Source organism: Lissotriton vulgaris, chromosome 5, assembly GCF_964263255.1.
Source record: "Lissotriton vulgaris chromosome 5, aLisVul1.2, whole genome shotgun sequence".
Lineage (NCBI taxonomy): Eukaryota > Metazoa > Chordata > Amphibia > Caudata > Salamandridae > Lissotriton > Lissotriton vulgaris.
This window is the reverse complement of record NC_141693.1, coordinates 946,971,495-946,999,112: the sequence shown is the minus strand read 5'-3', so window position 1 is coordinate 946,999,112 and position 27,618 is coordinate 946,971,495. Positions and strand designations below refer to the sequence as shown.

The window sequence follows — 27,618 nt, the reverse complement described above, 5'->3', positions numbered from 1 at the left end:
GCGCCTACGTTCGTGGCGCATAAACGCACGCAAAAGCGCCTACGATCGCGCCACGTTTGCGCCCCGGAAGCGCCTACGATCGCGCTGCGTAAACGCACCGGAAGTGCACCGGAGCGCGCAGCGTAAACGCGTCGGGTCATGTGACCCTAAAATAACACTTTTCATTGGTTGCGAACAGTTTTTTTTTACAATGAATGAAATCCCCACCCATTTCCTTCACTTCTTCTTTCACTTTTGTGACTGAAAGACCTGCCTTTTTTGCTGTTCCATATTCCTTGATTAATCATGGCTGCCAGACCATCCAGCAGTGAAGATGACTCCAATGATTTCATTGATGAAGAGCCTCCTCAGCCGAAGGTCAAAGAACATTTCATCTGGAAATTTTTTAAGTTTCCAGCAGACCAGAAGAAGGTGAATGCACCAAAAGTAGAGTGCAGGATCTGCAAACAGGTCCTGTCACGGGGTAACCCCCCCAAAAAATACTCTTTTGGCAACTTCACCATGATTCGCCATGTGGAGAGGAGGCACCCCCAGAATTTTGCCCGGGAAAGTGTCAGGGCTCTGGCACAAGAGGTTCCCAGAGATGGGGCCTCTACATCAACAGGAGGAGCAACTTCTTCTGGGAGAGAACAATCACAGGAGCAGGTAGCAAACATACAACCTGCATTTAACCATGGGGTCATCAAATGCAGATACTGCAATCAACTCCTCACCTATGGGGAGCAAAGTGTCCTGCTCATGGTTCGAGCATTGGAGAACCATCGCTGCCCTTCCCACCCCTAATTTTTTTCTTTTCTTTTTGCTCCTGTTGAGCAGTTTCCATTCCCTGTTTTTGTTCCTGTTCAGTTAAAAGAAGAAAACCAAAAGTTCTTTTCAGAACTACCTCCAATTCTCATCAAAGAGCTATATTCTTAAAAAATGAAGAGTAAGTGAAATATAGTGCATTGATAATTGAAAGGAGAATGAGTAAGAAAGAACAGAAAGGTATGAGAGGTGAAAGGAAGTGAAGTAGGAGGAATGAAAGAAGGTGAGTGTTAGAAAAGAAAGTTATGACACAGTGAATAAACTGGAGGCCTCATTTCTGAAAAGTGACGCATCGCTACGTGAAAACAGCGATGCGTCACTTTTCTGGACGCACTCCTTATGACATTCCAGATATGTCATATTTAATATATGACTAATCAATTCGCAAGGAGTTACAGATATGTCAGTATTTCTGACGTATCTGTAAACACAAAAGTAACGCATTGCAGGAGTGCGTCACAAAAGTGACGCAACTCCAGTAATGTGTCCTTTCACATGGAAAAAGCACCATGTGAAAGGTTTGCTGTGAAGCAGGCGCAAGATTTTGGCGCAACAGCATCCTAAAAGTGACGCACTGCGTCATTATTACCAAGCTTTTTGCAAGGAACACCCCCTCTGCATGCATTATACCTGACACTATTTTTTAAAAAGTGACGCATCTAGGTACATGGGTCACTTTTTAAAACTCTGCGCCACATTGTATCTGCATCAGGTATAATGTATGCAGAGGGGGCAATCCCTCGCAAAAAGCTTGGTAATAACGACGTACTGAAATCTATGAGATTTCTCTGCGTCACTTTTAGGATGCTGTTGCGTCAAAATCTTGCGCCTGCCTCGCGTCACTTTCATGTTTACAGATATGTGAGAAATACTGACGTATCTGTAACTCCTTGCAACATGATTCATCATACATTAAATATGACACATCTGGAATGTCATAAGGACTGTGGACAGAAAAGTGACGCATCACACCAGCAGTGTAATAAAATGTGCCTCGTTGCACTATATTTAAAGGATGCAACAGCATCCTAAAAGTGACGCAGTGAAATCTCAAACATTTCACTGCGTCGCTATTACAAAGCTTTTTGTGGGGGAACACCCCCTCTGCATGCATTATACCTCACGCAGATATAATGTGGCGCTTGATTTTAAAAAGTGACCCATCTACCTAGATACGTCACTTTTTAAATATAACGCAACGAGGCACATTTTTTTACACCACTGGTGCGATGCGTCACTTTTCTGTGCGCACTCCTTATGACATTCCAAGTAACGCATTGCTGGAGTGCGTCACAAAAGTGACGCAACTCCAGTAATGCGTCCTTTCAAATGGGGAAAGCAGCATGTGAAAGGTCTTGCCTCAGTCTAACACCTGCTGTAAAGCAGGCACAAGATTTTGACGCAACAGCATCCTAAAACTGACGCAGTGAAATCTCAAAGATTTCACTGCGTCGCTATTACAAAGCTTTTTGCGGGAGAACATCCCCTCTGCATGCATTATACCTGACGCTATTTTTAAAAAGTGACGCATCTAGGTACATGGGTCACTTTTTAAAACTCTGCGCCACATTATATCTGCGTCAGGTATAATGTATGCAAAGGGGGCATTCCCCCGCAAAAAGCTTGGTAATAACAACGTACTGAAATCTATAAGATTTCTCTGCGTCACTTTTAGGATGCTGTTGCGTCAAAATCTTGCACCTGCCTCGCATCACTTTTATGTTTACAGATATGTCAGAAATACTGACGTATCTGTAACTCCTTGCAACATGATTCGTCATACATTAAATATGACACATCTGGAATGTCATAAGGAGTGCGCACAGAAAAGTGACGCATAACACCAGCAGTGTAATAAAATGTGCCTCGTTGCACTATATTTAAAAAGTGACGCATCTAGATAGATGCGTCACTTTTTAAATATTGCATAACAATGCACATTTTTTTACACCGCTGGTGCGTCACAAAAATTGACGCACAGGAGGCGCAAAACTAACAGCGCAAGGCCTTCATAAATATGGTCCTGGATTTTCCCCGTGCTTCGCCGGTGCGCGTACCATGCGCTTCCCCCGCGCAAAACGAAAAAAAAAATGTAATGCCCTGCAGGACCCTATTTTAGTCCCTACATCAAACCTAGGGGGTCAGAGGGGGTCTACTCTTCCCCCTTATGGTCATTTGCCCCTTTTTTTTTCAAACCCCTTGTGTCTCGATTTTACCGAGACACAAGATGGCGGCCGCTCCAGACTGTTTAGAATGTTTACAGACACCCAAGAGCCAATCAGCTTTCTGCGCGCAAGTCGCGTGTCGCGCCAGGAGCGCACTCAAGTGCGCGCACCGGAGAGCGCCTATAGATATATATATTTTTTTGAACCTAAATTACTCAAAATCCACTGGAGCACATATCTTGAGACATAGCAAAGGCACATCGGGCTACCAGTCCCTACAATTTTGCCAAGTTTGGTGTAAATCCATTCAGCCGTTCGGGCTAAAAGTGAAATTGACCGCCCTATGGAAATTAACATGGGGAAAATGCGTTTTGGGACCCCCCTTTTATCTCGGTCCCCGCTTGACGTATCCCCCCCAAACTTTCAGGGAAGGACCGGAGCTCGACGAGGCCATTTTCAGGAAATTTTCAGGCAGATTCGTCAACCGGTGCCAAAGTTATTCCAAATAGAATTTTGAGATTTAACATTGAAAAAAATCCTAACTATAACTACCTACTGGCGACCGCCAGTAGGTAATATATATATATATATATATATATATATATATATATATATTCTTTCATACCATACTTCATGATCAAAGAAGGCGCTGACTCCGTGAATCTGAATCCAAACTTTAATTTTTAGATCAGTCTCTGCTTAGACGCGTTTCGGCGTTTCCGCCTTGTTCATATATATATAGTGGTGTCTGCGAGCCTGAACAAGTCGTAATGGCGAAACGCGTCGTGGAGATTTTTTCACCTGCAGAATGAATTCTTTAAGTGGAGCTTATGGGTGTCCTGTTTTTTATCAGCAAATTGAAGTTGTCGTGGAGGAAAAAAAAAATAATATATATATATATATATATATATATATATATATATATATATATATATATATATATATATATATATACTTACTTTAAAGCTTACCAGATGAGACCATGCCACGACAACATGCTAGTCCTGTCGTGCTAGTCCTGTCATTGGCTTTTTTTTCTCTAAATCATTGTTATTGGGTGCATCAATACAATTGGAACTGAATATCTGAGATATACAATTCCAAGGATCCATTAGGCTGTTAACCCAAACCTGAGTGGAGCACTACATCCTTGGTAAGATATGGCAACTCTAATGAATTCACATCAGGGGACATTCTCAGGGGAGTGGGCTGGGACATCGATTGAGGGAAGAGGTGAACAAAATCCAGTGTTATATGCCTGCTAATTCTCTATACTGCGTAAAAATGATGGGACTAGCGTGAAGAAGGAGACTTTTAATTGATTTTTTTTAAACGGTACAGGTTACTTAAAAACGGTAGAGATAAAGCGAAAAAATAATTCTGAAATTTTACGAAAAACATAACAATTTGTAGGCATGCCTAATGAATTTATGTCATGGAAACTCGTATAGGTAGACACAAAGATGCAAATCAGGTGCATACATATATTTCATATAAATACGCGAGTAAACTCCAACATGCCTAAATTAGGCATACTTACCTCAGACATATTTGCTTGACTTACCCAAAACATACTTAAATTATGCCAACATTCTCCTGTCGCACTATTCAGCCAATTTATGAATCGGTACCATGGTGGTCTAAACAATGTACCAATATGTTACACATTCTATGCATTGTTGCTGTCTCTTAAGAATATTGACGCAAGAATGTCTGAAAGCATAACTTATTAAAAGGTTCTGCACACAGAGCAGCAAGCTCTGCATGACACACCCACCTATGAGAGACCTTAGATTCCTCCAGAAGCTTCTTGAATCCTTCTTTGGCCAGCAATAATTTACTCTTCTTTTCCTTATATTCTTCTTTTATTCTTGTCTTTACAAACTGTTCAAAAACCTTTGAGAAAGATAATTAGGTAGGCTGTCTCATATTGATTTTTTACATTTTTTTAAAGGCAAAATATTATAATTCATTGTGGGGAAGTAAACAAAAAAAACAGAAACAACGTCTTGCTGTAAATTGATTAGGAGCTTAATCTGAATGAAAGATGTTCCTTTTATGAAAACTAGACGTTTTTACAGATTTAAATGAATGTAGAATGTACATGAAGTCTCGGCCTCTTCCAAGGTCTCACATTCAAGTTAACATATGCAACCCGTTTCATAAAAAATTTATTCAGATATCTACATTAACACAACATAATGATCTCAAACTTATAAAAATGCATCCTTAAGCTTCTTAAATGCAAATTCTGTATTGAGAATCGTATGCACGACTTTGCTATGTAAGTAAGGCATAAAGACTCTCTAAAACGCGGTGTCAGTTGCATAGACTCACAGTGAAATAACATGTCAGAAAGGACATCTCAATGAGCACACACCTGAAACGTTTGCTCATATTTCTATCCGGCGTCTGGCCCGCGGTAAAGTTACTAGATAGGAAGTTCTCTGTACTATATCATTCTACAATCACGAGACAAACTCCTCGAACAGAATACTTGGCATAGTTTCCAGTTCACTATAGGAAGTCTTGATTGGTATTCTCAATTGTGATGCATATAATACATGTTGCTAACGATGTACTTGTCTTGTTCTCCCCTGTGGAATGTACATTAACTATTTACACTCAAAAAAACAAGTAAATGCAAATGGAAGAGAAGGTGGCATCAGAGTAGCCAGTAATCTTAGAAAACGTACCTGTTTCCTTTCCTCGGAGTTCAATAACAGATAACGAGGGTCAAATACAATCTTATGTAATTCTTTCTCCCATGTAGAAAACGCCGACACCTAGAAAACAATTTCACATATTTATTTTCATGACTGTACTCTTACGTTCTCCACTTTAGTGAAATCGCAATAAATTGATAGATGAATAACGTGCACATCGTCCTTGTATATATGTTTTGTTTAGAATAAATAAAAATCCTGTGCAAATTCCCAGGTGAATGTTTCTCGCTCATTGAATATGCATGATGGCAAAACTAATATATCACCAATTACAAATAGAAGTGAGTATGTCAGTAAAAATATTCAGAGTTACAGCTGAAGAAATACCGGGGCCCACATAAGCACACCTGGGGGATTCTATTATGATGTCGGGTGGATTGCTACCGCCCGCTTGGCGGTGGTTTCCCACCCGACATCATCCCCCGCCCACCTCCCATTTCCCCCCAGGGGTAATGCAGCGGACGGGAAGACCGTCCGTTGCTTTTGGTGGAAGAGGGTTGAATATGGTGGCGGTGTCTGCTAGATAGGGGGAATGCGCTTACCAGTGTGGCAGGAGCATCCTATTTGCATATGTGGGACCGATGCACACATAGCGGATGGTCTCATATCCCGGGCCGATGGCAGGCGGACAAAGTACACCCACCACCGTAATAGACCCCTAAGTTCTCTGTCCCCTGTGTGTGCTGTTGCACACCCAGTGTAAACTGGTGCTGACTTGTCTACTTTATGACATATAAAAGTGTGCACTTCTCATTGCAGACGTGAAATCTGAAAGTTTGCACCTGGACTAAAGAGAGGGTATTTCAAGAAAGACAGGGCCACTGTTTGAAGCTGTGGTTATGTCTTTCACTAGAGGCTGACCAACTTCCTTTGGAACAGGAGGAAACACATTCCCTGAGGATGGGTGCATTGCAATATTTCTACCTGTCTACATGGGGATGCCTATGGGTTCCCCCTGCGCCTTGTGCTAACCCTTCCCTAGTCATTCCCTTGGGGGTGTGTACTGACTGCACATCACCTCTATGTGGTCCAAAATATGTGCAACTTAAAAACACCTTCTTTGCCGTTGCATCATCTGAAATATGTTAGACGTATAAAGGCAAAGGAGCAGATTTACAAGCCTCTTGCGTCATTTTTGAACCGCTGTTGTGTTACTTTTTGTGGCACAGTACCAGCATAAAAATGCAGCCCATTTACAACATGAAGCATGTAGGTAGATGCGTCACGTTGTAAAGCCCTGCGTCACATTACACCTGTGTCAGGTATAATGTATGCAGGTTGGGTGTTCCAACGCAAAAAGCCTTGTGGAAGTGACGCAGTGAAATCTACAAGATTTCACTGCGCCACTTCTAGAATGCCACTGTGTCAAATTCTTACGCCTGCTTGAAGCAGGCGTAAAGAGTGACGCATCACAATGAGGATAGGCCTCCCTCTACATTGCCGGTGTTGGATCGTGCTTGTGACACGACTCCAGCAATGAATGACTTTTGCGTCAACAGATGCGTCAGAATTTCTGACGCATGTCAATCCTTGCTCCATGGTGCGCCGTATTGTAAATACGGCGCATCCTTTATTGTGCAAGGGTTTCTAATGGTGGCACAGGAAAAGTGATGCATCTTTACAGATGCATCACTTTCTTGTAAATCTGCCCCAAAGTGTATCCTCATATGCACAAGGCGACAGCCTGTTGCAGATGAGAGAAATGGCCATTGTGACTGCTTTGTTTAAAAATGTGAGCCGGCAGAATTTGTACAATAAAAGGGGGCCCACAAGCATCTGTAGAACCTTCTATATTACCAAAGTAGCGTGAGTCCCAAGAACGGGGCACAATCACCCCTGGTCACTTTCAATAGTACGGCTCTAGGGTGTCTGCTCCAGACCATTAATATTCAGCTGTGTGAAGCTGCGGACTGTGGTATGTCATAGTGTGTACTAATACCCTCTCCAAATGGGGAATAACAAGCAGGCACTATCTGCATGAAGACCACCTTGATGTTCAGTCATAACTTGAGAAAAGAAAGGCAGATAACTCCTTTAGGATTGCAGTCAGACCTTTTCTTTTCAGAGGCTCCAACCATAGAAATCCACACCATCAATCTGTCTCCGACGGAACTAATTGAGGGGAAGCAGCAGGTGAAGAAGAAGGGGAGCCAGGTGGTGCTTGAGTGCCTTACTTTATCAAGACGTTCTGCTTCATTAGAAGAAACATTAGGATTCAGCGAGGCAATTAAGGCAGAGACAAAAGACTGAGGTGACAAACTGACTCGACTCTTTCCACAATTCCTTCATTGCACTTGCTTTATCTAGGCTACTGTCCAAATCCAACAATGTTTGTGTGCTTAAATTGTACTGGGAGGTCGCCACAAAGTGGCTCAGGAAATGCACATTCTGATTAATGAAAAGGAGCATAGCAACTCTTTTTACAGCAGGTTCAGTGGCATCAGGGCCCCAGGTGAGCCACCCCACTGAAACTCTTTATTTATTATCTTTTAGCTGCCCAGCATGGGGGCAAATGATGCTATTTACTTGCATTAATTACTCTCCAAATTTAGGTTTGCAATTCTATGTGGTAGTGAAGAGCAGGCAAGGATCATTAGCAGTATTTCTGTTGCAGCCATACAATTGTACTGAAGTTTTAAAAATAATTTAGAATGTTTGTGGAAAATGAGAAATGCTTCTGTGAGAAAATCAACTCAGAAAATAGTTCAGTAATTTAAATATCTACAGCTGATTTGTCCTTATCTGCTGCGATTTTTTGGTTATGATTCTGAATTCTTGCTTGGAAGCCATTTAGGGGTTCCCCTGGGGTCGCCGTTGTGAGCCTGGCTTGCCCCTTTGTGACCCCTGGTTCTACCTTTGTGACCCCTGACCTCAGATGTCGCAAAATCAGTTCAAGAAACACTGGGGAAGCTCATCCCTACAGCCATTGGTTGGTTGGGGCTCCACGTTTTTTGTATCCTGTCGATTTTTAGTATACCAATAGTGAATAATGTTTTAATATTCACTATTAGTGTAATAAAAAATTGAGTACAATTAGCTGGGGTATGACCCTTGTTGGCATTCGAGGTCAGTAGAAATGTTTTCAAATGCATGGTGGTGTATGTGCTTGCAGGTGAGAGTGTGCTTACATGAGAGACAGTGTGTGTAAATGTGAATGTGTGTGCATGTGTGAATTTGTGTGTGAAAGTAAAGGTCATATGGTGTTTGATGTCGCTTCCACTACCCCTCGCATTTTGGTGAATTGACAGCTATGAATTCTTGCATGGGTTATTTAGTCCATGCTTTCATTTTACAAATCAATGCGCTGGTATCATTCACTGGTCCCAAGACTTTGAGGCAGCACTAGCGTTCTGTACAGACATGGCAGTAACCAGGTATCCTTCCGAGACACAGCCCAATACTGTGGGGCGGCAGAACTCACATGAGCTCATAATAACCACCGGGACAATGGACAGTCACTAATGAACACTAAGAATACGAGCGGCAGCTGTATTTTAAATATTTTTGTAATTATTTTGTATATTTAGGCAACACTGGATGTTAGTTTGGCTTATCTGTTTAAGTGCCCGAGGTGTCCTACGGAGCCGTGTTTTAATTACTAAGCATGCTACATTGTACATTTTCTTGCTTTTCTAGTTAACTTTGCAACTTTGACAAACTGTGCGTTTCATACTAGTATTATGCTTCTTATTTATATTGGTACTAACGAAGAGCTTGAGGAAGTGCTAGTTTGCTGTATTGAAACTGCAGTAGGAACCTTTACCTTAAAGTATGTCTTTTATGTCTACTTAAGGGGCTAGTGGGATGGGCTATTTAACCTATGAGTTACGAAGAGTCAAACTAGATTGACAAAGGCCTCCTGACGGCTGAAACGTGTCTCTCCTTGTGCTCGTGATTGAGGGCGTCCTGCATCATGAAATAAATGCCGAATCCGAAGCCACTTTGTGTCCGTGCCTGATTTCCATGGAGGTTCTATGGCAGTTGGGTGGTTTGTTCATATATATATATATATATATATATACATGTACATGTGAACAAGGCTCGTGGAGCCGAAACGTCATGGACTTTACCTGCACTAAATAAACGAAAACGAAACTTGACTGGTCCGTGTCCTATTTACCCTGGCTGGCTGTAACTCCAGAGCGAGGTGGAAGCGACGGAATGGTGAATATATATATATATATATATATATATATATATATATATATATATATATATATATATATATATATAATTCTTTTTGACAAGTGGACAAAGATGAAATTCTATGTGTTCACATATTTTAAATCACTGAAACAGTTTAAGTTTGGAATTTTATTCCCTTCACCCCCAGATGTCTTCCTATTTATGTAAGTAGGACATCCCAGCACTCCCTCACCTTCTGGTTATTTTTCTGTATTTTTTCTAGCGGTAGATCAGTGCATAATGCGAATTGGATATATATTACACGCGCTTGAACATTGATCATTTACTATAATAGTGGAAACCCATTCTAAAGAGCTCTGTAACAGTTATTATGAATTTTCATTTGACGAAGTTATGACATACAATGGAATCTTTTAATATTTTCCATATGTTTTGGTTAGACCTATATGGTAATTACACAGTGTGGTATAAGCTATAGAACGCAAGGACTTGATTTTAGATTTGTGTATATACATGAAATGCCATTATTTGTCAATTAATGTATTTGTACAATTAATGTGTTGCGTATTTGCACAGTTAATAATTTTGCGTATTTGCACTCATAATGTTTGCACAATAACGGCTGCTGAGCATTTGCACTTTATTATGTATATATATTCAATACTATTTTGTGTAAATTAACGTATTTGTACAATTAATATGTTGCGTATTTGCACAGTTAGTAATTTTGCGTATTTGCACTCGTAGTATTTTTATAACAACGGCTGCTAAGCATTTGCACTTTATATAAATAATTCCTTGCATTTACTGTTAAAAGTTATACCACAATCTCAGTAAGAATGGGAATATTTCTAAAGGTATGTTCTTACCAAATAATGTCATGCAAAAACTTCCAACTTTGCTCCGTTGTAAAATGGCCGAACTATTAATAACGTACAATGTGAATGGGTTCCTGCCTTAGTCCTCTCTTTAGTTCAATGAAACTGCAGAGGATTTTTTGGCGCGTTTATGCAATTAACCAATGTACTTAAATGAATCATGTACCGCTTACCCGCTGACAGTGAGCAAGGGCGTTCACGCCCGAAACGCATCTGTTTGGCAGTGTGTTGCACCTCTGCACTTTATATGCATTAAAGGACGAAGAAATATCCTAAGTAAGTCTGGCTGTGGATTTATTCATCTGTGTCTGCGCACTGGGTTCGGTGTGGAAGCGTCGCACCAACTTTCCGGTTGGAATCTATATATATATATATATATATATATACATTTAGTGAGGTGGCCAGACTTCGCCCCCTCTTGTACTGGATAAGATTAAGACGCACTCCAGAACTTCGTAGTTATGCGGCGGCCCATATCCCTGGATACCAACAGAAGGGTTAAGTGGCTTCGAGATATTAGGGACCTACTGACTAAGCTAGGGTTAGCCGAAGCATGGGCTAAGCATGTCCCGCCGACCAAGAGTGACTTAAAAAAGATCTATTGGAACTGGGTTAACCTCCAGGTCTTACACAACCCAAGGCTTGGTAGATTAACTGACGAGTTCCTTCGGCATAAGCCACTCGTATCCATGGAACCCTACTTAGACCTAATCAGGACATCTAGAGACAGGGCTCTATATATTCAGTTTAGATTCGGATCCCAAATGCTAAATTCTTTACTGGCCAATAGGGACCCAACAATTTCCATCTCAGCAAACTGTCGGAGCTGTGATGCCCAGCAGGAAACTATAGCCTATTTATTCTTTACAAACAATTACTGTGCACACGTTAGATAAACAATTCGGTATAAATATATTGCAGGACAAACAGAGATGAAGCTGTTGGTTTGGTGAAAGCTTTATGTGATTCTTTTTGGGGAATATACAGACGCCAGCCTACACGTGTTTCATCAAGCAGGACGAAGCCTGTGAATCATCAGGGCTGTGAATGGCATGGTGAGTCTTACACGGGTAAGGTAGAGTAAACGTTGTAGACTGGGTAGTCAGCGTACAAGATGTAAAGGAGAAATTGTTGCTTCTAGGGAACAGTCGTGTACGACTGTAGACGGTAACCTGTGGTAATGGGTTACGCTGTCGCTCCGTGAGGGATGAGCCCATTTATTCTTTGTCTGTCTAGCTTATAAGCAGGCAAGGGCCAAATGGCTCAAGCCGGTTTGTATTCTTTTGGGCACTAGAAACCACATTGATGCCTTGCGAATTCTGAGAACGGTCTAATCCAGATCCTCAATTGTATGAGGTGTCGCCAAGTATCTCGGTTCGGTCTGGATCACTCGCTTAAAAGCACAATCGAGAAAGAATGCTTAATTAAAATCCGGCGAACTTGGGGCCCAGAGAGTCTATACATACATAGGAATAACTTGTGAAGTAATACCACTAGACTGCCTCGTGTGGGATATGTGTTATAGCTAAACTTTCAATTTTATACTTTAAATCTTACATCTATTGTCCAAAGGTTGACCATGATATGTAGTTAATCTTACATATAACATGGGTGAAATCTATGGTTTTTTCAGTGAATTTCTAAGGTTTTTTTTATATTTCTTTTTATTAAAATTTAAAACATAAACAGTAAAGAAACAAGGCAATACAATGAAGCGTCCTGTGAGGGAGGAAAGCATACAATTTTGATACGATCAACAACAGTACGGGATGGGGGAAAGCAAGGGGAATTGCAAGTCAGGGGGCATTTTAGCTAAAACAGCAGTAGGAATGTCGGGTGAGGGGGAAGGTGGGGTAGTCACTACATGTGCGAAGGGAGGTGTACATATTTCACCTCGGTAGGAGTTCCACTGGCCCCAGACTTTCCCTCATTTTCGGGGCTTGCCACGTGCAACGTATAACGTCTTCTCTCTAAACATACACCAGTCCATATTTTCCTTCCATGCCAGAACAGTGGGCGGCCTCTGGGATCCCCATAATTGCGCTATATCTCTCTTGGCAATCATATTCCCGAGGGTCACCCACTGCGTCTGCGCCACATCATAGTCAGTCGGCTCCCAAACATTCAACAAGCATCCTAGTTTCAGGCAACAACGCAACACCCCTGACCTCTTCCATAACTTCATGCACTCGATTCCAGAAATGCACAACCACCGGGCACTCCCAGAGTATGTGGAGAAAAGTGCCCAAGAAGCAGCACCCATGGCTACACATCCCATCCAAGGAATATCCCATGGTAACCAGGCGAGGACCAGTCACGTAGATCCGGTGAAAGATTTTGAGCTGCACAAACCGAAGACGAGCCGGAATTGCAACCTCCTTCGGTGAGGATACCGCCGACTGCCAGTCCTCCTCGTCCAACTCCAGACCATCGCTGGTCCAGGCCTCTCTGAGACGGTGTAGGATGTCAACCCTATTATTTATCAGTTTTTTGTAGATTAGCGAGATCGGACTGTCGGGGACGTACCCATCCAGTACCCGATCTTCAAGTGGGGATGCCTCCGGGACAGTAGTACCCGATGGAAAAACCGATGTCAGTGCTTGCTGAATCTGCTTGTAACGGAAAAACTCTCTGTCACTCAAATCATACTCCACCTTCAACTCCTCAAAAGTCTTGACCCTGTCCTTGGTCCATACGTCATTCACCCTGCATATACCAATCACGTCCCACCTGTCGAAGCCTTTCATCTTCCACAGGGAGCCCAGTCTCTCGGATGCGTAGAGTGGAGTCGCTCGTGTCAATCTATTCTTCCATCCCATTGCAGCATTAGCACGATACCATACTTGCACCACTACCTTGGTCGGACCCGTGAGCATCTTCCCGGCAGATTTTGTATAGAGCACCCTGTTGTAGTCCCCGCCAGGCAACAGCCACTTTTCCATTTCGAACGCGGGATTCGATGCAGGACCGTACGTACCATGATTAATCGCCCCCAGCTGGGAGGCCCAATAGTAGCGCCTAATATCCGGGAGTGCGATTCCACCATCGTACCACGGGAGTGTCAATTTGGCGAGGGCAATACGGGATCGCCCGCCCCATATCAGTTGTCTCTGTAGACTTTCCACCTCTTGGAAGTAGCTTGCTGGGATAGTGTCAAATGTATTCTGTAACGCATATAAGAACCGGGGTAGCGACATCATCTTGAATAATGCCGCTCATCCGAGAGGGGACAACGGAAGCTTGTGCCATGCCTCAACATCGGACCTTAGGCGTTGAAGCGGGGGTAGTAAGTTACGTTCATTGCGGACCACAGGATCCAGGGCGATAAAGACCCCCAAGTATTTAAACCCTGCCTGCACCACCTGTATGGGGCACCCACGTGGCAAGAGAGGAGACTCACCTGAAAGGACATATACACAGGACTTGGACCAGTTAATTACGAGGCCAGAATTTTTCCCAAAAGAATTTAACACATCAAATAACACTATCAGCGACTTCCGAGGCGATGTGAGATACAGCAGGATATCATCCGCATAGAGTGACACTCGGTCCTCGAAGTCTGGAGTCCATCGAATACTCTTCATCGATGGCTCCCACCTCAGCCAGGCAGCCAAGGGTTCCAAAGCGAGGGCAAAAAGAAGCGGAGACAACGGGCATCCTTGGAGCGTGCCTCTTCCCAGGGTAAACGAGCCAGAAACTCGACCATTCACGACCACCTGGGCCAATGGTTCCTCATACAGTAATTTCACCCAGCCGATAAAAGCAGGGCCAAAACCAAACTTAGCAAGGGCTGCCCAGAGGTACGGCCATTCTAGCGTATCGAACGCCACTGTGGCGTCCAAAGAGGCCAAAATGGCCAGCTCACGTAACGACGACGCCCTAGCAAGGGCGCCATGCAAGCGCCAAAGATTCAATGCCGTGTTATGGTGTGGAATGAAACCGGATTGATCTGGATGGATCAGGTCGCCAATGATGGTTATCAAGCGGTTCGTGAGCACTTTTGCGAGGATCTTGGGCTCAGTGTTTAAGAGCGAAATGGGTCTGTACGATGCACAACGATCTCGCGGCTTCCCTTCCTTGTGAATCACAACAATAGACACAAGTCGTTGATCAGGAGGGAGGGAGCCCGCATCTAGCGACTCTAAAAACATCGATCGAAGATACGGTGCTATTTTATCCGGGCGCAGCTTGTAGAGCTCAATGGGGAGTCCATTAGGGCCCATGGCCTTTCCCGACCACATGGAGCGGACAGCAGTCGTCACCTCATCGACGGAAAGGGTTGCGTCCATCAATTCCCTGTCTAATTCCGATAAGCGGGGCAGTGCAATGTCTCGTAGAAGCAGATGTGAGTCCTGCTCCGGCCTGTCTGATACAGGGGAATATACAGTTCGGAAGTATTCTGAAAAGCACTCCACAATCTCAGTGGGGTCAGGTACTCTCACTCCATCCGCTCTCTCAATCAAAGGAACCACACGACTAGCCCTCTCCTTCTTGTCTAGCCAAGCTATCAACTTTCCCGCCTTATCACCCACATCATACAGACATCCTTGCTGCTCTCTGCTCATCACTTTGGCGGCATCCGTCACCAGCGCTCTATAGTCAAGTTGTTTAAGACTGAGGAGGTGGAGCTTGTCCTGGGCTACACCAAATTCCAATTCCCTTTCTAAGTCAGTTATTTCAGTCTCAAGTCGGACAACTGCCTCGTATTTACGTTCCTTAGCGCTATTGATTAATGATAGCACCTGGCCACGGATAACAGTCTTGTAGGCTTCCCGTAGTGAGAAAGAAGATGACACAGACCCCTCATTTTCCATGAAGTATTGATCCAGTGATTTGACCAACTCTGCACGGATCTTAGGGTCGCGGAGATACCAAGGGTTGATCGGGGCTACTCGGCCCTCAGTTCCCAGCCTTGTGTCAATGACAAGCCATAAAGGAGAGTGGTCTGAAATACCCCTGGCCAGATGTCTAATCTCTCTGACAGAGGAGGCCTGTGTCGCGGGCATCAGTATGTAATCGAGTCTCGAGAGACTACCGTGAGCACCAGAGTGAAAGGTGTATTGCTACTGCCCCGGATGAAGCAGTCTCCAACAAACTATTAATCCCAAAGTATCTAGGCAGCCACCCAGCCAGGACCGAGACTTCACGAGTTCCCTGGGGGGGTAGCGGTCGCTATTTCTGGATACTACCGAATTAAAATCACCACCCACCACCAGGATGCCTTCCGGGAACCCCAGAATCACTCTCCCCAAGTCGGCAAAGGTCGTAGTCTGGAGGCCAGGCGGGACATAAACAGAAAGCTGGGTGATAACCTTCCCCTCCCATCTTCCAATAATGGCGGTTTACCACCCCCTATCATCAAGGATGATATCATCGACCTCCAGAGGGAGGGAACCCCTGACCAGGATACCCATCCCCCTAGAGCCGGTAGTGAATCCAGAGTGCGCCAGAAGACGGTAGCCCCGTCGATTCATAGCGTGGCATGTGTTTCCTATCAGGTGTGTCTCCTGCAGCAGCACAACATCAGGGGAGAGGCGTCTTAATAGTTGTAATACCACACCACGTTTTATCCTGTCCCCCAACCCATTAACATTCCAACATAATAATTTCAATCCCCTACCCCCATCCCAGGAATGATTGCTGCATCCACCCCACAACGAACGCGGCATCCAGGTCCAGAAGTCTATCAATACAATGCCTTGAAATGATCCAAACATCAACAACTTCCCCCCTCCACCCCCCAACAAACTCCCAAAACCAGACCCACTACCCTGCACCCCTACGTTAGACTCAAAAGCCACCCCAACTTGCAGTGTGCCTGTCACCCTAACCTATAACTAATCTACGAAAAGAAACCCTAGAGGAGGAAGAGACTCACCCCCCTCGCCACCCCTGGGTAACCACCTCTATCAAAGCAAGTTTAAGAATCATCAAACCACAGCTGGAAGGTCTATATGTAGTCCAGAGAACCAAGTCCGTTTCTCATTCCTGCTCCATCGGGCCACCTTCAGCTCCTCCAGAGTGTTCAGAGTGTTCCTGCTGCCTGGGCAGCATGTCGAGCCAGTCACTTGCAGCCTCAGGATGATCAAAAAAGAATGTCCAATCTCCATATTCCACACATAGCCGAGCTGGAAAGAGCATTTCGTATTTCATGTCCCTGTCTCTCAGTCGTCTCTTCACCCACTGGAACCCCATCCTTTGTTTCTGCACAAGCTGGGTGAAGTCCGGGTAAGAGATCACCGTGGTATTTTCGAATTTCGTGGGGCCACCCAAGCGCTACGCCTGCAGGATAGCGTCTCTATCGTGAAAGTTGAAAATCCTGACGGTTATGGGCCGCGGGGCAGCACCCTGCTTAGGTTTACCGCAAAGAAGTTGCTCAGGCTTTTAGGTGCAAGATGGTTTACGATGAGGTCCTCCACGAGGAGGTCAACAGTTGGGCTTTCTGTTTTTTCAGGGACACCCACAATATGAACGCTATTTCGTCTTGCGCGACTTTCGAAGTCCTCCAGTCGGCAAGAAAAGAAATCGTTTGAGGACCGCAGATTGCGGACCTCCGTTTGTAGATCGGAAACATCAGTCATGAGGCTGGAGGTCTTCAAGTCCAGGGATTTGACTTTTTCATTGGTCTTAGCTAAATCTGCCCTGATCAGATTGACGTTGATCGCCGCAGTATCAAGTTTTTGGGCCAGAGTCTCATATTGTTGGCCAATAGAAGTCTTCATGCCAGCAATGGCGCCCATGACATCACGTAGAGTCAAATCATCTCCCGCCGTCGAGTCGTCTCCCGCATCTCCCAGAGCCTACTCGCCCCACCGGCGGATCCCTTAGGATGAGTGTACTTGTCCATAACGTTAGATTGTATGGTACCCCCACGGTGGACAGGCTTGGTCTTTTGCCTCTCGATCTCCGGTTTGCCAGCCATATTGAAAGCTTTGCCCCAGAGGGGACCTTGAGACCTGGTTAAAATGGCTACGTTCAAATCACCCAAAGGGGTTCGCTAGAAGAACAGGTTACCACTCGCCATAAAACGAACAGTGACATTCAATCACGGCACTAGAGGGAAGTTGCAGAGTTGAGTAAACCCTAGGTAGCAGGAGCAAAACCGATGTTGGGGAGGGTACGAGGCCAAAAGCAAAACTGAAAGCTAAGACCTGGGTAGAGAGTAGGATAGGCTGGCCGATGTTGTTCAATTACTGCCCGGGCAGGCCATTGACTCGAGCCCGGGGCAGTTCCGTGGAGCAGGCCATAAAAGTTCAGAGTTTCGTAAAATCGGTTCCCGGGGTCCAAATCAATTTCTGGAAACAGCTATTATATCAGCTGGGTTGCGTCTTCAATGACCCGTCGTCATAACCAGGATAATAGTCAGGATAAGTGTCGGAGGTGGCGAAGGTCCGGGAGCCCTGTGCTCACGCAGCCATCACGGTTGCGCGCGAAGCTCCTCCTCTGCTTCTAATGTTTTTTAACTGCTAATTCCTAACTATAACGTGGCGGAAACCTATGGTTTTTTCAGTGAATTTCTAAGATTTTTTAAATGCTAATTCCTAACTATAACGTGCCTGAAACCTATGGTTTTTTCAGTGGATATATATATAAGCACTGGAAAACTAAACACCCACTTCCTTTACAAAGAAAGTTTGCATCTCTGCAACCTCTCTAGTTTTTCACCTTAGTCATCTTCCACTCAATCAACACAACAACCACAAATACATGCACCTACTTGCTACCATTCTTGCCTAAGCTTATCAATTATTCTTCTTTAATTTAAATTCAAAGTGCAGGCCCTTTATTCAGCCTTCTTGGTAACTACTACCCGTGAATAGCAGTGGATAATTTGCACACTTCTGTCTTTTCTTGCGCCTTTTCTACCACACACTGTGGCAGGTTTACAAGCCCCTTGCGCCACTTTTGCATCATTTTTCCCACGACCTTGTAAATCTGCCAAACTGTGTTAACTTTAAGCACTAGCTTTCTTCCTTAGTTGTTGTACTAGTTTCTCTTGCTCCCACTGCGGAATGCAACACCCTATCTGTGTAATGACCTGGAAATCCACTTCACTGACAATGCAGTGGGTAGTTTGCATCTCTCCAACCTTTCTTATTTTTCAAGTTTTTCATCTTCCACTCAATCTACACATCATCCACACATACATACATCTAATTGCTGCATTCCTTAGCTGTGATTATCAACTATTCTTCTATTTTATATTCATATTCAAAGTGCAAGCCCTTTATCGAGCCTTTTTGTTGTAACTAGTGTTCCAGGAATTCGGATCATACACAGGACTGTTCATAAAGACTTAGGACCTCAGTCAATTAGGGTGTACCAACACCCACCTTACTACACAAACCCCCTACCAAACTAGCAATCAGTGATTCATTGGTTCTTCACCCTAGAGCAAAAACACCAATGACCAGTCAACCCAGAACATGCGACTTAGATTACATGAAGTAAAGTGGATAACAAAAACACTCTTTCAATATACTCTTACACCAGTCAAAAACAAGATTAAATAAAGACACATGCAACTTTTAAATGTTTACTTCTAACGCCATAATCTCATCCACAGTACCTTAGAAAATGCAACCAAACATATTATCAGAAACAAGGTTGTCAGCATTGTTACTATTCTATGAAATACAAACGGGAAAAGCATCCTATAATGCTAAAGGTAAACAATTTTAAGATATACCTACATTTCACCCTCCCTACCTAGCAGATTAGTTTATAACTACAGAAGGTCTCATAGGATTACCTGGGCAGACCCATACATCTGGTACTCAGCAGTATTGGATCACATTGAGTTCTGCACAAACTGTCAGGATACAAATGTTCTCCAACTGTGTGTAACTTTGCCTCCACAATGGATTATGAAACGCGCAAGTATCAGAGTTGGCCACAGCTCCATATGTATTATGGCTCGAACGTGCGAGGATCATTCTGAATAACAGACACAGTATTCAAGATAACCTTGATGTTCCATGCTTTCACTATACACACAAAACTAGTGAGGCAGTTTACAAATCTGGAAAGCAAAAATAGCCTGTAAGCTTCTAATAAACCCATACTAACTTAACAGGGTGTGAGTGCAATGCTCAGCCCCACTGCACCCTTTCTTGATCAAAGCACATGATATAAACGTGGGCGAATTAGGAACGCAGAGTCTAAGCCTAAAAAGCAGAGTCAAGTTCACATTTCCCAAAAAAAGTTATTCGCTCTTTGATAGAAAGCAGTAACTAAATTAAAAAGAATACGTAGAAAAATAAAAGAGTCTTAATCCAACAGCGTGTAAGCACAGTATGTAGCAACAGCCTCCAACAGAAAGTCATTGTTCTCATCTGAAAACATTTCAGCCATTGAATTCAATAGTGGGAATGAACATACATGTTCCTCAACCACCGGAGCCTCAATCACCATCGGAGGAAAACTCGGGTCATCTTCAATGTAACTGCGGGCCAAGAACTCAAGCGCCGCTGCAGAAACATTCCAACGTCCCATTATTCCGCCGGAACAGAGCAAATCATGAACCACTAAGGGGCTCATCAACTGGTCATAATCCACGTTGGGAGACACCGTACTGCAGAGACAGAAATCCAGGGCCCAGTCGAAATCGCAGCTCAGGCAATGGAACACAGGTTGAACGCATGTGAAAAAGGAGAATCAAAACGATAATCCATTAGCTGCACTCAACGTTGCAAGAGGCAGCGCTCCATAATAACTAAGCATTCGGTTGCGGAGCAGCAGCAGGCGAGACATTTTATCGTCTGCTGCAGGACGTGCATCCATATTTATTTAAACAAATTAATAAAAGCACACCAGCAACTAATGCGAGTATTAAGCGCAATCCACCAAAGGTGCTGGAAAAAATCGAATGAAAAAATCCCAAAAAGACACCAAATATACTTTCTACAGAAGTCACAAGGCCACTGCTTCTAACTTTAAAAAAATAAAGTAATTGCGTAGTCAAGGACACATTAAAGATACTCTAAATTAACTCCACAAAATTCAAGAGCACGTCTGTATTTAATAAATCATGCACTTCTGTGCGGGTGTTTGCTACATGAATGACAAATGTTTCTGTACCAGATATAAGAGCGACCTCTTTTTGAGACAATACGACTCATTTGGTTGACTCTGCTTTCAAGGTCGAAATCGACCGCCAGATGGAAACATCCAGCTTCCCATGCAGAGGAGTTAACACAACTTTTTTTTAATCAAACCACACACTCAGATACCGTAATCATGTAAGCGATGCCTGCTAACATTGAACAACAATCTCCATTATTTCAAAGTAAATAACTCCAGTTTCCAGTAAACGGAACGTTGTTATGATAGCAAGTATCGGACTTCCTTTCAAAACTCAGTCCAGATCAGGCGCATCTTGTATACAAGAGCCATGCAATTGTATGTGTCTACAAATTAAGGAGTGATGTGGTACTATTGTGCAATCCTCGCCATTCACATAGACTTCTTTTCCCTCCCTCAGACACCTATATGTAAATGGTAAGAACCAAGATTCATGAACATAAGCGCTGCCAAAACATCCATATCTGCCTATAGCATAGTATTTCATGCAAACCTCAAACTTAACCAGGTTAAAAAATAACGTTATTATACTGCGGATAAGCCACACACCTGAATTGGATCTCCAATGAGTGACCACTTCTAACCATTCTCATAGCACGCCCTGTGCTCTGATTTGACAGTGAGAGAGTGATTGCACCATAGTTTGTACTGCTAATCATTCTCAGCATACGCTACGAATACGCTTTGAGTTTACGCGTCGCATCAAAGCCTCCATGTGACGTCATGTACGGCGCCCCGTACAAAAAAGGCGCAAATGTTTTTAATTGTTTTAAAACACATATTCATATATTTAATAAACATACTAACAGAAGACTTAATCTAGGTCAATTATGGAATAATTGTTTTGTAAGTTTTAAAAATCCTATATTACCTCTATATTGTATGAGTCAAGCTGCGTGCCCCTCCGCCTGGTACCCTAGACTCCACCACCCCAAACCCAGTTCATAACCACTCGTGATCGTTACCACAAAACCATTAGCACGCATATGGCATTTTCACACATGCTTTTACAACTAGTATGCATTTACCAAACATGATAAATGCATAATCTCAACAATGTTTTTTGTTGACCAACACGTGTTGTAATGCCTGTGCCTTACGTCCTTCAAATTAGTTTCTAGGTATACGTGTGACCAACTCTCATAAGATCAGAGGCCAAGGACAAACACCGTGGTATCTGTGGCACCAAATCTCATCGATCACAGAGAAAATATACGCAGGGTAAAATGAAAGTAACAGGTATAATAAAAATTACGAAGGAAAACTACTAAAATGGTGGTTGGACGGAGTATGTAATCAACGTTTGGCGCCTCGACACTACATTTCAAATAAATATACATACAATATGTTTATTAATATATTTCAAAAGTATAGCACCGGATAACACACATGACCCGGGAAAACAAAGCGGCAAATTTAATACCTAAAATCAGGAAATGTTTGCTTGGCAAACTTGAAGAAAAAGAAAAAAGTGCACTTGCATACAAGGTTGCGCATGCGTACACAGTACAACTGATGCAGCAAAAAAAAAATGGAAAGTTTTACATACTGTCATAGAAATATAGCTCTAAAAATTACCCACCTAATTTCCCCCCCGGGACCTAATAAATAAAACGGACTTCTATTTTTTTTTTCACCTTTTCCACCGCGTACAAGTACTGCACGAGTACTCCGCCATTTTGTATTTTTTTTAAATAAAAATTGAGCCTAAAGATCCATGTACCACCCCCCTGACCAAGACTATAGGGTCAGAATGTTTCTACCCTGCCCCCTTTCCCTATATCTCAACTTTGTTTTACTGTTTTCTTGTGACTCGGCTCTCGCGGCAAACAAGATGGCTGCCAACATTTCCTATTTTGGGGTATTGACAATCAATCAGCATGCAGCTCTTGCTCGTAATTGTACGTCTTTCCAAACGCGTATGCCTCGATTTTCCGTTAAAAAAATAAAAATAAAAAATAGACCCTAATCATCCATGTACGACCCCATGAGCAAGCCTAGAGTGTCAGAATGTTTCTAGCCTACCCCCTTCCCTTATTTCTCAACTTTGCTTTACTGTTTTCTTGTGCCACGGTTCTAGCGAGGCACAAGATGGCCGCCAACACTTCCTGGTTTCGAGTGTTGACAGACAGTTCATAGCCCATCAGCATACAGCTCGCGCTCGTAATTGAACAGATTTCAGTACGCGTGCTGAACTCCGTCTCTAGATATCGCTATGATTTTACTTGCAATTTTCTCAGAAACTACTGAACGGATTTATACCATTTAACAAAAAGCACAATCTGCGAACAGAACTCTACCTCGGCCAAATTTTGTGTAATTCCGTTCAGCCGTTCGGGCTGTAGCCCTGGCTAAAGGTCCCTATGGAAAATTGCATGGTGAAAATACGTTTTGGGACCCCCTTTTTTCTCAGCCCCCCCTGGATGAATCACCCCCAAACTTTCAGAGAAGGAGCGGAACTGACCAGGCCATTTTCTTGGAGAAAATCACGAAGGTTCGTCCACCGGCGCCAAAGGTATTCCTAATAGAATGTTGTGGACCGCCAGTAGGTAACATATATATATATATATATATATATATATATATATATATATATATATATATATATATATAGATATATATATTTATATATATATATAGATATAGATATATATATATATAGATAGATAGATAGATAGATAGATAGATAGATAGATATAAAGATATAATGATGATTGCTAATAGATTGGGTTATAGCTATGTGTTTTACAAGGTGGTGTAGCGCCAACACAAGTGTGATATGATCTAAAAAATAAGTATTCTCATTTAAAATCCACCTGGTCATATCAGCTCTCAATTTCTTTGATGCTTTTGGGTTCTTTAAGAGTGAATATTCACAAAAAAGGGGGAGTAACCAATCCCATTTTTTCCATAAAGCATATTTGAGATGTTGGGGAAGGTTGTGCATGCTTAGCTACTTGGGGTCTTGGAAGTACCTAACACGTTTTTTATGGCCCTGTACACAGATAACTGTTTGGATTCATGATGTGTTTATTTATACTGTGTGTACATGCTAATTGTACAGTACGTTTTGTTGCATAGTGTTTGAGTACCCAGTATGTTGTGTGGTGATCGTGCAAAGGAGAATTTGAAATTGAGTCCTGTACACATGAACACAGACCTTTGGATAGTTTAATATGAACATATCCACTGTGACAAAGGGAAACAGGACCATAGAGAGAACGTGTGCATGCAGTCATGCCTTTCAGGAAACAAAAATAACCCTAGGCGTCCTAGTCAAAGTCACAATTTCCACAAAATATAATATAATAGACTATAACATAGGTTTGTACTACTGAATATTGACTTCCAGAATATTGTGGTACAACAATGTTGAGGACATGATATTGAGTCATAAAATATCAAAAGGTAAGTACAAATCGGAAGGCATAGATTTATTATTCCTAACTCCACACCTACTTACCTTGAATCCATATGTACCATATAGATATGCATTTGTGAAGGCATAGATAATCTAGACGTGCTTGTCAATTTTTGTTTTTCAATATTTTGGCCTCTGTATTGTGTTCAATTGATGTTCTGGGGTCAGATTAACCTCATAGCTGCTATTACACATTCCTCCCCAGTGCTGCGCTGTCCATTAGAACTAGTGCTGAATGGACGTTCAATGGTCGTGCGCAGCACTGGGGAGGTAGCGCTGCTGACGACCATTGGCCGTCAGCAGCACTTAAGGGGTTAGGGGTACACACCAAACATAGAAGAGGAAAACAACATTTAACTTAACATAGCATAACATGACATAATCTAACATAACATGCTGAATTATAAGAAAACAGCTCCATCCCTTTGACTAGATTCAGATTCAGATTCAGATTCTTTATTTCCTTCATAGTTACTTAAAACGATTGCAATATTATTACATAAAGTACAAAAGTAAATTAACATATTCATCAGTGTGTGTATCTAGTTAAAACAAAATTTAAAACCCCTTATTGGTAACAAATTTTCCAATCTAAAGTCCGAGTTAGTTGTAGGCATTATGAGGGTCTTGCTACTATGAATTACGAATTAGTCCAGCCATTGGTTTCTTTGCAGGTCAGCATGATTGTTTTGGTCCAGTAATCTCCGCTTGTTGTGAGGGTTAACCCTTTACTTCTGGCAGTACGTTCTTATTATGGCCTAGTTGGGAACATATGCTTTTTAGCATTGTGCGGCCCAGATGTTGTTCAGCTTCCACTAACTTGGGCATTTTTTGTTTAGCCAGCATAAGGAATTTGACCAGTCTACAATTTAATTGTGTATTTCCTGGATTAAAGCATGCTAACACCGCTTATCTCCTGCTCCTAATGCCTTTCTGTCTGAAGGGTTCTTTAAGAAGCAGATTCTGTGCTTGGCACATGACCTTGCATAAGCAGATTAAGTGTAGTATGTCACCTCGTTTGGTGTTGCACAACCTGCACAACTCGAGTGCTAGTGGCCTTTGCCATGGTGAAAGGTGCTGGGTGCATGGAAGAATTTCCATGTCAATTTTTGTTTTTCAAAATTTTGACCTCTGTATTGTGTTCAATCGATATTCTGGGGTCAGTATTCAGGGTACACACCAAACATAGACGAGGAGAACAACATTTAACTTAACATAGCATCACATGACATAATCTAACATAACATGGTGTATTATAAGAAAACAGCTCCATCCCTTTTACTAGTGCCCAAGTATATTTCTTAAGGTGTTGCTCTGCTTCTGGAGATGATGAGCTTCTATTCCATGTTAAATTGAATGTAGGCTGGTACCCTCTGAAATGTCAACAGACTGTCATCTTGATCAATCCTTCCATGACACATACTCCCATTACTCTTCATAAAGCAAATAACCAGTTGAAAATCTGTATCCCAAAATAAAGCACTTTTCTAAATTGCAGAACATTTCCAACTAGAGCCACAATTAAATGTAAATCCTAAACCTCTTACCAAACCATCAGTGAAACCGAGGCTCAGAGCAGCCAAAACAAAGAACCAACTTCAGAATTGACTTTCCTGTCTCTATTTTAGGTTCTTCAGTTCTCGTTTTCTAGTTAAAATAACGAACTTTTCCTAGGACGAACCCTGTTAGAACCCAAGAGGTTGCAGACGAGGTTCAGTAGTTTGGTTGTATTTCATTAGCTTTCAGGGAGACAAAAAACACATTTGCATGCAATGAAACAAGAGTTTTCCAAAAAATTTAAAATTGATTGCGGTCCTGGGTCAAAGAGGGGTCATTTGGAAGTAGAATGAGGTAAGGAAGGTAAACGATTCAGAGACCTAAGAAGGAAAGTTTTAGGGCAAGATACATTTGCGAAGTGTGACTGCAATGCTCACCATCAATGTTACAATGACAATCCTCGTATTAACTGGAGGACGCGTTCATTGGTAAAGCAACAAGAACAAGAGAAGCCTATATTGTACGTGTACTAGGAATCACCATTTTTTGAGGATTGAAATTCGAACCCATGTGGGAGTTGCTGTCTAATGCTAAGAAAAGGGAACATTTTAAATATATTTAATGAGTGATGAAACTTGAACTTGCATTACATTCATAGTTTCTGGTTTCATTGTGTGTTTCCAGTCATGAATTCGTTCTTAGGAACTCTTTGGTGGAATGTATTTATTCCAGGATTTCCACAAATGTCTCACAAAATTGTGCCCCAAATTAGATGTTTCTATGAAAGAAAGGAATTGTACCAACAACTAAGTTTAGGCCTACATTTAGCATTTTTGCCTCTGCGCTATCAATGCTTCCTCCACTCCTGATTTCTGTAACAATTGTCTTTGACCCCAAAATATAGCTCTTTTGTTTCATTTTGCAATGTTTCCAAGCCTGAGTTCCATCACTGCATTGACCACGGTCGCTATTCATTCAAAAAAGACAGAAAAAGTACAAGTGGCGATCTCCATCTCTGCATGTACGTGCTTTTCCTACATTTGTTTATTCACAAACTTTTTCAATATTATGGTTGGACAACTGTGCCAGGCGCAGGCTTCCAGGTGTGCTCCTGGAAGGTCAAATAATTTTTTTTCAGAGGACTACTCCAAGAGTGCAGAGAACTCCAAAAATGAGGAATTAGTGACTCTTTGATCATGCACCAATTTTGTCTTCAAGAGCATATAGAAAGCCCTACAACCCCGCAAATCTAAGGGGGGGGGGGAGGGGGGGTTCTAATTGTCCCTTCCATGGAAGGCAGTTTTCTAGCTTGGTGCCAGAAAAATCTCCTGACCACTTCCAATGTGGGTAGGGGCCTTTGGGAGTTTGAGATTGTCCACAATTGTAAAGTTAATGAGCACTCTCAACCTTCCAAGGTAAATCATTGGAAAGCTACATTTTCAACCACTGAGTGACAGTTATGACAACGGAGAACTCTACACTTATGGCTGAGATGGCTGTTGCATGCCAGGAATGTTTTTGTCAATTCCTGATAGGCTTAAAATTTTAATTTCAGTAGTAAACATACATTTGTGACCACATTTACCTTTGGTAAAAGTGTCCCTTTGTGTTTTGAACGGTGGTCCTTTTTTTAACTGCTCACCCTTACACAGACAGTTTGTTTACCTGTTTTGCCTACTAAACGCACAGCAGCATGGCTACAAATTCAAATACCCTAACCTGCCCCCATGAGACAGCTATACATTTGATTTGAGTTTGAAGTCTGGATAAGATCTAAGATAACAAAAGTGCAAACTACTTAACAATGGAACATTAGCCATGCAACCACTTGAGAAATTAATTTCAATGGAGCTCAGGTGGTGGAAGAATTGCATATTGACAATGGGCCTGATTATGAG

General features: G+C 42.5%; 1 protein-coding gene across 1 annotated transcript in view; it reads right to left on the bottom strand.

Annotated features, from left to right (window-relative positions):
• Positions 1-27,618, bottom strand: part of TCERG1L (transcription elongation regulator 1 like) — a 1,282,749-nt gene that overhangs the window by 33,775 nt on the left and 1,221,356 nt on the right. Inside the window, exons 11-12 of the mRNA XM_086920244.1 lie at positions 5,666-5,755; positions 4,747-4,865 (exon numbers count right to left, since the gene is read on the bottom strand). Of these exons, the coding sequence (XP_086776370.1) occupies positions 4,747-4,865; positions 5,666-5,755 (209 nt within the window). The remainder of the gene's footprint in view (positions 1-4,746; positions 4,866-5,665; positions 5,756-27,618) is intronic.